Here is an 11,857-nt window from a genome sequence, read left to right as displayed (position 1 = left end):
TAAAGAACTATTAAAAACAGGCTAAGAGTTGTTTTAACTGTGATCGTCAAAAAATTGTATGATAAACATCCATCTTGTCAAGATTTCTTTGGAAAACCCCTGCAGTGTTTCATGGAAGATAAAATAAAGGTAAATAGCGTGTGCAACCTAAATCTTTCTAAATAGAGTGATTTATCTTCAGGCCTATTAACTGATGAAAAACCTCTCGTCTTTTTTTATATAGCCGCTCCCAATTTATCATCCCTCTGAACCTAGATTGTGACAGAAAGTAGTATAGGGTTTAAGACCTATTCCTGGAATCCATGATTTGCAATCGAATTTTGGCTCCACCTTAAGGGTAACTACGCAAACTACTAAACCGCTGCATGCTCAGTTTCCCTGTCCATAAAACGGGCATGACAATGATGCCTATCAGAATTGTCGTAGCGGTGAAATGTGATTGACCTGGGAACAGCACCTGGCATATAGTAAGCTCTCAACATAGGTGAATACCATGATTACGTCAAGAGTTTCCTTCAGTGAGGCCACTTGGCCTGTCTTTTAAATGTTAGCATAATAAATATAAACGGCATCAGAAGGTGAGGGGGCAGGAGCCACGTGATCCCTGCACGAAGGCCACTTGTGGGGGCCTTAAGGGAGTTAGCAATAAGGCTGTAAAAGGAAAAGCCAGGCGCGCCCGCGGCCCGCGTCCCATTTCCCGCCGCGCCCGCGTCCGGGGCGGCGGGCGGGCTGACAGGCGCGCTCCGGGGGCGCCCGGGCCGCGGCGGCGGCGGCGGCGGCGGCGGCGGCGGCGGCGGCGGCGGCGGCGGCGGCGGCGGCGGCAGCGCGAGCGGCGCCTTCGGGCCGGTGAATCATCCCGGCAGACACCGAGAGCCGCGGCAGCAGAGAGCAGCGCCGAAACATGGCTGAAGCGGGCACGGGCTTTCTGGAGCAGCTCAAGTCCTGCATAGTTTGGTCTTGGACGTATCTCTGGACCGTGTGGTTCTTCATCGTGCTCTTCCTGGTGTACATCCTGCGGGTGCCCTTGAAAATCAACGACAATTTGAGCACAGGTAAGATCGGGCCAGCGGGGCCCACGGGGCTGGCCCCTCCCCCGCCCTGAAAGTTAGTGCAACTCGCGCGGGGCCGCGGCCGGCGGAGCGGGCGCGCGCTCGGGGCCGCGCCGGGGCCCGCGCACCGGCCGCCCGCTGCCTCGGGCCGGGAACCCGGCGCCTCAGGTGGCTGGGGCAGCGGGAGGCCTTCTGCGGGCCCGCAGCCCCGCGGGGTGGAGCCGCGCCGTGCACACGCCGCGAGGCGGGCCCGGCCGGGGTCCGCCCTGCGCCCGTGCTGGGCTCGAGAAGCTGGAAGGCGGAGGTTGGGAGCGCGGGAGCTCCGGGGACTCCCCGTCGTGGGTCGGCGCTTGACGTCTGAGGGCGCCTCAGAGTTAGACGGTGGTCCCCCTCACCCCCTCGCGGCCGTAGATGCTGACCTCTCGGAGGGTCGTCGGCGAACCGACCCTCCACACCCCAGCGGGAGTCTGGCCGGCCGCCGGCTCCCCCGGCGGGGCGCTGCCCTGTGTTCTCAGTGGCGGAGCCCCAAAAAGGGCCGTTCGGGCGGCGCCCTCCGCCGGCCCGGATTTGAACTCCGCCGGGCGGGCGCGTGGGCTTCCTCGGATTTCGACGGGAGGAGCGATTCCCGAAGGTGCTGGTAGCACTGTGGATGACGTGTCAGGTTACCAACCGGAATGTCGGAGGAACAAAAGGAGAGAAGGCCGATTTGGAATTGATGGTGGTCTAAAAGGAGAGAAGGCCGATCTGGAATTGATGGTGGTCTCAGTTGAAGTTTGAAAATGATTCGACCCTTCTCCCTCCCTGTCCTCGCCTGCGAACTGGTTAAGGCTCTTCGAACTAGTAAATGTTTAAAAAGTTAGATAAAACTCCCCTTGCTGAAAGGTGAGCCCTGCTTGTCCTGCATCCACGGTCATGATTGCAGGAAGGTAGTGAGAACAGGATCTTAAACATGCAGTCAGCCGAATCATTAAAAAGCAGCCACAAGGAAAACTCATAAAAACAGTACCACCCCCGAAGCGACTCAGAAACTCAAGGTATATTTTGAAGGAAGAGCGCGATCCTTCTTGAAGTCTGGCAATAGTTGTGGGATTCAAGTTAGGTAGACCTTTTCCTTCCTTCTCCGTTTTTTCTTTCCTTCCTTCCTGCCTCATTTCCTCCTTTCCTTCCTTATTTCACAGTACTCTGGGAATTCTCACAGTTCTGAGAATATATATTTATATTATTGTTAGGTGCCATCGAATTATTTTCGACTCATAGCAACCCTATGTGACAGATTAGAGCTGCCCCCATAAAGTTTTCTAGGCTGTGGTCTCTAGGGAAGCTGACTGCCTTTCTCCTGGAAGCCACTGGGTAGGTTCAATCTCGTAACTTTTCAGTTAGCAGCTGAGCACTTAACCATTGTGCCACCAGGGTTCTCTGTATGGGTGCTCACAGTTTCTCTCTCTCTCTCTCTATATACATATTCATATTCTACCTAGTGTGTGATTTCATACTCTGGGAGTCCAGGTCTGGAAATGCATTTTCATGTGTGGTGTAAACTGCGCTAAAGCAATTTTTAGAACGCTTAGGGTAATGTACTTTGTTAGGTCTTGTGCTTTTAAATGCTAACCCTCAGCTATCTTGAATTGCTTTAACTTTAACCCATGTACCCGCTTTAGTTCATATTTACATTTGTCTGGTAGTGTTATTGGGAGGCAGATAGGATTTGGCACCCCAGAACCTTCTCACCATTTTATTAGACGCCGCTCAGCACTGTGGAGTCAGTCATCCCAGAGGTCATGGCTTCCTGGCTTTTCATCGTTTAGGGTGGCTGCTTGTCAAATGCTGTCTTCTTTGCTTTAGGTGAATATCTGTAAGATACCTTCTAACTTCAGAGTTCCATAATTGTAAGAAGTTGTTTGATTGTATGTTGTAATGGAATCATGTAGTTACTAGTAAAGGACCTCGGCTTTTTTCCTCCCAAAAATTCATTATAGGTTTTTTAAAATGTGAGTGTTTCTTATTTAATACATATTTTAAATTTCCATTTCAGGGCACACATTTGTATACCATTTTTTTTTTAAAGTGGGTTAAATAATTATCTGTTTGTGTGTGTATGTGTGTGTGCATGTGCACGCAAGTGCCACATACCAACATTTTATGCAGAACAGGCAAGAAGCAAAATGCCTTTTGGGAAAGTGTGTAGTTTTTAAGGCAGAAAATTTTTAGGTGTTTTCCCAGTAACTTTAAATGTAGCGTTTCTCAGGAATACTTCTGTCAATTTGTGTAGGGTCATTTCTCAGTTGAGCTTATAAGCGAAAGAGAAAAGTATGAACAGGCCATAGGGGGAGCCTGAGGCTATTTTTCCAGTTAATGCTGTACTTCTGTTTTCTGTGTGGTTTTATGCACATTTTAGTCATACTAAATAATGAAAACAAAAACAAACCCATTGCTGTCAAGTGGATTCTGACTCATAGCGATCCTATAGGACAGAGTAAGACTGCCCCATAGGGTTTCCAAGGCTGTAAAACTTCCCTGTCACATCTTTGTTTCACAGAGTGGCTATTGGGATTGAACCGCTGACCTTTTGGTTAGCATACGAGCCCTTGTAACCACTGTGCCACCAAGGCTCCTACATTTTAGTCATAAAGGAGGTAAAAAGGAGAAGCCTACAGAGAACACTTATTTCTCTGCTGTTTCTGTGAGAAGAGAGGGGAAGAGGGAAACTTTGGCATCAATTATGAGACATGAAATTATGGCAGTAAAGCACCCCAGTTTAGATTTTAAAAAGGCAGTAGCAGACGTTTGAATTCTTTTGTCTTTTCTTTTATAATAAATTTTTTTTGTAAAAATATACACAGCAAAACATACGCCAGTTCGACAGTTTCTACATGTACAAGTGTCTTCTCTTTTAAGTGAAAGTGAGAATAGTAGGAAAACTGCCAAAAGATTGCAGTCAACTTAATTTCCTTGCTTCCCGCCCCCGCCTTGGGAACAATTTCTATACTCCAGTTACTGAGGCTCCATAGCGCCCCCTAGGCAACACATGACCTACCTTCCTATTGTCGCACATGTTCTTACAGATTTCAGTGAGTTCTAATAGGACTGATTTTGCTATTCCTAGGCCCTGCAGTGCTTGCCCTTTTCCTGTGTAGGTGAAGGTGCGTGTCCCTGGGGAAGCTGCTGTTCTAGCACTGTTTTTAGGGAGCTGCAGTAGCGCAGGCCTCGCTTCTCAGGAAAGGTGAGGACACAAACTCAGTGAGGCAGATCAGCGAGGCAGCCAAGTGCCAGGGCTTCTGTGACGCAGGCCCAGCTCTGCACTTTTCAGGTTATGGGATATGATGAAAATGTTCCAGTGTTCTTCTCGATATCTTTGTTGTCTTGGTAATTTTAATATTTTTAACCTCATTTGATCATGTTTTGTGGTAAAAGTGCTTAAATTGAGTTTTTAAAAAAATTTCTTAGATGTTTTCTATGCATGGGGCACTGTGACATAGGGCACTATGATGGGAAAGAAGATGAACAAGTTTGTGAAACTTGAGCTAATTAAGGAGTTTGCAACATTTGTACAACTTCCCATAACACAAAGTGGAGTGGGGTAAGGTGATAGGACCTTCCCTTGAGCTGAGCCTTAGGGGATGAGAAGAATTCCAGGGTTTTGAGTTGGGGACGCCAAGGGATGAGCCTAACCCAACACAGGCATGGAGATGTGAAAGTGCAGGTTGCGTTCAGAGAACTGTGAACCACATGGACATTTACCTTAAAACAATAAAAGTAAAGGACTTTAATGGACAACAGTATATTTCAGCTCTTGTATCATGTGCAATTTTCCAAGTAAAAATACTTTGAAGATTCTTTTCATAGTGTGCCTGAGTTTCATTGTTCTTCTCTATCTTACCATCTAGGTTTGCTTGTTCTTCATTGCATTGAGATAGTGCCATTTAAGAAAACGATAAAGCTCAAAACATTCTGCAGTGTTCTGTTAGAACACAGGAGGAAATGTCACATAGGCAAGCAAACCCTGTAGTGAAAAATGAATTTCCAGAAAGAGGAGAAAACAAAAATATTGGAATAGCACATACTGGTTAGCTTTCATCACTGATATTTTTTAAATTAATTTTTATTGTGCTTTAAGTGAAAGTTTACAAATCAAGTCAGTCTCTCATACAAAAATTTATACACACCTTGGTATACAGTCCTAATTGCTCTCCCCCTAATGAGACAGCAGTCTCCTTTCTTCCACTCTCTCTACTCGTGTCCATTTGGGCAGCTTCTAGCTCCCTCTGCCCTCTTATCTCCCCTCTAGACAGGAGATGCCAACACAGTCTCATGTGTCTACTTGATCCAAGAAGCCAGTTCTTCACCGGTATCATTTTTTATCCCATGTTCCAGTCCAATCCCTGTCTGAAGAGTTGGCCCCGGGGATGGTTCCTGTCTTAGGCTAACAGAAGGGCTGGGGACCATGACCTCTGGGGTCCTTCTAGCCCCAGGTTGACCATTAAGTCTGGTCTTTTTATGAAAATTTGGGGTCTGCATCCCACTGCTCTCCTGGCTCCCTCAGGGGTTCTCTGTTGTGTTCCCTGTCAGTGCAATCATTGGTTGTGGACGGGCACCATCTAGTTCTTCTGGTCTTGGGCAGATGTAGTCTGTGGTTTATGTGGTCCTTTCTGTCTCTTAGGCTCATAGTTACCTTGTGTCTTTGGTGTTCTTCATTGTCCTTTGCTCGAGGTGGGTTGAGACCAATTGATGTGTCTGAGATGGGCGCTTGCTGGCGTTTAAGACTCTAGATACCACTCTCCAAAGTGGGATGCAGAGTGTTTTCTTAATAGATTTTATTATGCCAATTGACTTAGATGTCCCCTGAAGCCTTGGTCCCCAAATCCCCGTCCCTGCTTCAATGGCCTTCGAAGCATTCAGTTTATTCAGGAAACTTCTTTGCTTTTGGTTTAGCCCAGTTGTGTTGACCTCTCCGGTATTGTGTGTTGTCTTTCCCTTCACCTGAAATAATCTAATTAGTGAAAATCCCTCTTCATCATTGATTTTTGATGCTCTACACTTGAGTTGGAGCCCTGGCGGCTCAGTGGTTAAAAGCTCAGCTGCTAACCAAGAGGTTGGCGGTTCTAATCCACCCACAGCTCCTTGGAAACCCTATGGGGCAGTTCCACTCTGTCTTGTAGGGTTGCTATGAGTTGGAGTTGACTTGACAGCACCTAACAACAACAGCCCTTGAGTTGGATAGGAGAGTGTTAAAGTAGTTTAATAAAGTATCGAAAATAAAATGATATTTTAATAAGATTTAAAAAATACTGTAAATTATCACTTGTCAGTTTTCAAGTGAATTAATATCCCAAGACAGTGCTTATCCAGAACAGCAGAAAATTACTTGTTCATAGGAAAAACCATATGGGATATTACTCAGAAAAAACAGTAGAATAGATTAGTCATCAGGATTGGAGAAAGTCTCATTGACAGCCTGCAATATGCAGATGACGCAACCTTGCTTGTTGAAAGCAAAGAAGACTTGAAGCATTCATTGGTGAAAATCAAAGACTATAGCCTTCAGTATGGCTTACACTTCAATATAAAGAAAACAGAAGTACTAACAACCGGACCAGTAAGCAACATCGTGATAAATGGAGAAAATATTGAAGTTGTCAAGGATTTCATTTTACTTGAATCCACAATCAATGCCCATGGAAGCAGCAATCAAGAAATCCAACAACATATTGCATCGGGCAAATCTATTGTAAAAGACCTCTTGAAAGTGTTAAAAAGCAAAGCTGTCACTTTGAGGACTAAGGTGCACCTGACTCAATCCATGGTATTTTCAGTCACCTTGTATGCACACAAACGCTGGACAATGAATAAGGAAGACCAAAGAAGAATTGCTGCCTTTGAATTATGGTGTTGGCGAAGAATATTGAATATACCATGGGCTGCCAGAAGAACAAACAAATCTGTCTTGGAAGAAGTACAGCCAGAATGTTCCTTAGAAGCAAAGATGGTGAGATATGTCTCACATACTTTGGACATGTTATCAGGAGGGACCAGTCTCTGAAGAAGGACATCATGCTAGGTGAAGTAGAGGGTCAGCGAAAAAGAGGAATACCCTCAATGAGATAGATTGACACAGTGGCAGCAATGATGGGCTCAAACATAGCAAAGACTGTGAGGATGGCACAGGACTGGGCAGTGTTTTGTTCTGTTGTACATAGGATCGCTATGACTCAGGGCTGACTCGACGGCACCTAACAACAACAGCAGATTAGTCAAAAACCAAACAAACGAAAATACTGTAACTTACTTTATGCCATAGTGTTGATAGCACTTTCTCATCTACCCTACGTTAGGACTTTAGATGCTGAATTTTTTCCCAATTTGGATTCTGATAGTGACTATGACTCCAGATTCTATGTGACCTCCTTCAGTGGCTTTTCATCGTAATAAAAATAAAATCCAAATGTATAAACCATGTTTACGAAGTCTGATAATCTGGCCCCTTCCTACCCCTCCAGTTTGAACTTCTACCACTCTCTGCACTCCAGACATGCTTCTTTTTTATTCTTTAACATGCCTAGCTTGTTCCTGCCTCATGGTATTCGTGCTAGCTTCCCTCCACTTGGCCTTGTTCCACTTGATTTCTGCATGGTAGTCTTCTTGCCATTCATATCTCACCTTTAATTTCACTTCTTTCGAGAGGCTTTCCCTGATGACCTATCTAAAATGATCATCCAGTCTCTGTAATCTCACTGAATTTTAATTCTCTGCATAGCACTTTGCACTGTTAGATGTAATTCTTGCTTATTTATTTATTGGGTTCACATAGTTTTTCCCCATGTGATTGTAAACTCCATGAGAATAGGGCCTTGTCTGTCTTACTCTGTTTCATTAGGATCTAGAACTGTTTGTGGGGAAAAATAGGTTAATAGAAGAAAAATTTCATTGGGAAAATTTTCAGAACAATATCTGTAGGCATAATGAAATTTAACACAGAGAAACATAACTTGAAGTTATTAGAAATACATTGACAAAATTTTACATCCATCTGTTTCCAGATTTTTCCCCCTAACCATAGAAGCCATTTCTAATTTTATATGAGAAGCCAGTCTGAAAATAATTTTAGCTTTATAGAAATTTGTTTTATATCCAATATTACTGGGATATTTCTTGCTCCATAAAGTACTATGTACCTACTGAAAGAAGTAAATACCAGCTGTGATGAGATGAAAGAAGCATTGGATTTAGAATCAGAATGTATGAGTTTGAATTCCATTTTGCCATCTGTGGGGTAACTTTGGGCAAATTACTTTGTAAGACCCTTTCCTCACTCATAATATGGGGATAATAATCTATTTCATAGGTGTATTTTGAAGTCTAAAAGAGGTAACAATTAGCAGTGAGCCCTGGGCATAGCTCATACATATTAGCAACCATATATTGTACACCTAGTTATTCTAGTTGACTCATTAACTCTGAATATGTTCCTTCATTGGTTAAGTCACTGATCCACTGGTTTTGTTTCGTTTTTTTTATTGTGCTTTAGGTGAAAGTTTACAGCTCAAATAAAAATTTATATACACATTGTTATGTGACCCTAGTTTCTATTCCTGTAATGTGACAGCACACTCTCCCTTTCCACCCCAGATTACCTGTGTCCATTTAGCCAGCTCCCATCCCTTTCTGCCTTCTCATCTTGCCTCTGGAAAGGGGCTTCCCATTTAGTCTTGTGTATCTACTTGAGCTAAGAAGCACAGTCTTCACAAGTATCATTTTATGTCTTATAGTCCAGCCTAATCTTTGAAGAGTTCGCTTCGGGAACGGTTTTAGTTCTGGGTTAACAGTCTGGGGGCCATGTCTTCTGGGGTTCCTCCAGTCTCAGACCATTAAGTCTGGTCTTTTTATGAGAATTTGAGGCCTGCACCCCACTTTTGTCCTGCTCTGTTAGGGACTCTCTGTTGTGTTCCCTGTCAGGGCAGTCATTGGTGGTAGCCGGGTACCATCTAGTTCTTCTGGTCTTAGGCTGATGGAGTCTCTGGTTTATGTGGCCCTTTCTGTCTCTTGGGCTAACGTTTTCCTTGTATGTTTCTTGTTCATTCTCTTTTACCCCAGGTGGGTTGGGGCCAATTGATGCATCTTAGGTGGTCATTCGCAAGCTTTTAAGACCCCAGACGCCGCTCACCAAAGTGGGATGCAGAATACTTTCTTAATAAACTGTTATTCCAGTTGACCTAGATGACCCCTGAAACATGGTCCCCAGACCCCGGCCCCTGTTACTCCATCTCTCGAAATGTTTGGTGTCAGGAAACTTCTTAGCTTTTGGTTTAGCTTAGTGGCACTGATTTCCCCTGTATTGTGTGTTGTCCTTCCCTTCACCTAAGATAATTCTTGTCTACTATCTTCTGAATTCTCCTATCACTCCACACCCTTGTAATCATCAAAGAATGTTTTCTTCTGTGTTTAAACCTTTTCTCATACAATATTTGTCCCTTTGTGACAGACTAATTTCATTCAGCATAATGCCTTCCAGATTCATCCATGTTATGTTTTGCGGATTCATCATTGTTTCCACTGGTTTGTTCATTCATTCATTCGGAGAGGAAGGTGCTTGTAAACTGAAGCTACATGATTTCTGTCAGTTATTATTTAGATACACAATCTCATGTCAGTTTTGTTCCTCCAGGTTTCTGTGTATTTTTTCTATGTTGAACAAGTAGTGTCCTTTGCTAATATACTGCCTTGTTCACCAGTGCTTCCAGGTGTATTTTGCTTCCTATGAGCAGGGGCCACGCATGGTTGAAGTCACGTCTTGAAATAAGTTTGACTGTAAGTCTGTTGATTGGAACCAGGAAGGGATGAGGGAATTAAGCTTTATTGAGTTCTTACATGAGTCAGGCACTGCTTTATGGTTGGTTGTTAGACTCCCTGGGCTTGTCCACAAAAGCCTGTTTATATCCCATAATATAGTTGATTTTCTCTTTGCACCTAGGAATGAAAGTTGTTTAAGACAAAACAAGTACTGTTATAATAATACTGGTTATACTAAAAACAAAAAGAGTACAAGTGAACACATTCAGAAATGTATTTTAATGGGAAAGCAGCTTAATTTACGAATGAGGATGAGAACTTGGTGAAGACCCTTGGCATACTTTTGGAAGGGACTGTTTCCTTAGTATACTCTGAGGAGCTTTAGAGCAGGGATTGTGACTTTTTCATTTTGTATTTCTACCATATGGTCATTGCTTTATGATGGTGCATGAAAAGATAAATGCATGGATTACTTTGGGTGTTCTTAAGATAGACTTTCCAAGAATGATGGCATTGGTTTTCTTTTTTTCATATTATACTTCTTTTCCTTTGGTTCAGAAAGTGTTGCTAATACTCAGCACTCGAGACTGGGGCTTATCAGGCAAACTGGAATAGTAGAGAACAGAGGACCACCTATGACCATTACCCTGAGACACTCTTTAAACCTAGAACCAAGCCTATCCTGAGATTACCTTTTAGCAAAATAGCAGAGTGGCACCCAAAAAAGAATATTACCCATAAGATCAGTGCCCTACTTGAAGAACATCAGTTTGAGACCTAAAGGTCAACAATTTCTCAAAAGCAAAAATGAAAAGATAAGGGGACAGGGAGACTAGAATACTGGAAAGGGAACAAACAGAACACAATTAAAGAGAATGTTGACGCATCGTGATAAATGTAACTAGTATCACTGAAGAGTTTGCGTGGAAATTGTCAAACAGGAACCTAACTTGCCATGTAAACTTTCACCAACAACTCAATAAAATATTATTTAAAAAAAAGACTGGGGCTTATTGTTTGGCTCAAAACTGAAACTCAGGAGAGAAAGAAAGATCTTTCTGAGGTAACTGGTACAAGGGTTAGAAGACGAGGGAGGAGTAGAAGTGTCCCTGTGAATTCAGAGAAGAGTCTCCCGAATAAAACTAATGGAGGAGTTCAGAGCAGGAGAAGGGGTGGTACAATGTGAGCACAACTGGTCAGATAAGTCAGAACAGTCCAGTGACTGACTAGAGGTGGGGCTGGAATGGGACTGACAGGAAATGTGCAGCTGGACAAATAACAATTTAAAGAGTGTTTGTCCTTTTAAAGTAGCCTGTAGTAGACACATCACAGGGCATTCTGTGGTTGAGATAGTTGCCTGTGGCTTCCAGCTCCGTCATAGAATTGGTCCCTTGACTGGAATGCAACTTGAGTTTGCACTTTGTGGATTGTAAAGTACTATTTAAATCTAAGACATTCTAGTAGGTTGTTTCCCCCAGGAGCTTGTATTCCATAGACTTGGCTTTCACAGTGAATTGACAGGTTAAAATATATAGTGGAATCTCTTTTATCCTGGATATTCTCTCAAAAATAACATCAAGCAGGATAATGGTTTTTTGGATTGTTTGTAACCACACTAAGAGCCTGACTGACGTGTACGTGAAAGACTGTCTCCCAACATCCTCATTGTATTTGGGATGTCATTGTGAAGATATCCACAGAGGGTTTTGTGTTTTCCGGAAGACAGAGGATGTGTCATGAAACTCATTTTTGATATTAAAATGGAAGAGGACAGTTAGTTGCCCCTGTAGCACTCTCACCCATCATTCAAATATAGCTGTCATTTCTGCACTACCTACTGTGCTAAAATAAGAAGCTGACAGGCCCAGTTAGCTTCAACAGTGTTTTATTTTAGCTGTGGCTGTGGTCAGAGGAGCCACTGTTCAATTGCAATGGCTAAATCTTCCAGCAAAATAAGGCAATATTTATCTGAGAGCATTTTTTCTCCTCTAAATTTTAGGAAACGGAAAGCGTACTAGTTGCAT

At 43.5% G+C, this 11,857-nt stretch overlaps 1 protein-coding gene across 3 annotated transcripts in view; it reads left to right on the top strand.

Moving 5' to 3' along the window:
* Positions 1-858: 858 nt before the first annotated feature.
* Positions 859-11,857, top strand: part of ST7 (suppression of tumorigenicity 7) — a 319,762-nt gene continuing 308,763 nt past the window's right edge. For 2 of the 3 annotated variants that reach the window (XM_064289783.1, XM_064289787.1), the window contains exon 1: positions 859-1,052. In XM_064289783.1, the coding sequence (XP_064145853.1) occupies positions 902-1,052 (151 nt within the window). In that variant the 5' untranslated portion in view covers positions 859-901. The remainder of the gene's footprint in view (positions 1,053-11,857) is intronic. The other variant, XM_064289784.1, reaches the window with a different exon arrangement.

The sequence above is a fragment of the Loxodonta africana genome, chromosome 8 (assembly GCF_030014295.1).
Source record: "Loxodonta africana isolate mLoxAfr1 chromosome 8, mLoxAfr1.hap2, whole genome shotgun sequence".
NCBI classification, from domain to species: domain Eukaryota; kingdom Metazoa; phylum Chordata; class Mammalia; order Proboscidea; family Elephantidae; genus Loxodonta; species Loxodonta africana.
Note: the sequence above shows the minus strand (reverse complement) of the source record. Positions and strands in the feature narration are given on the sequence as shown.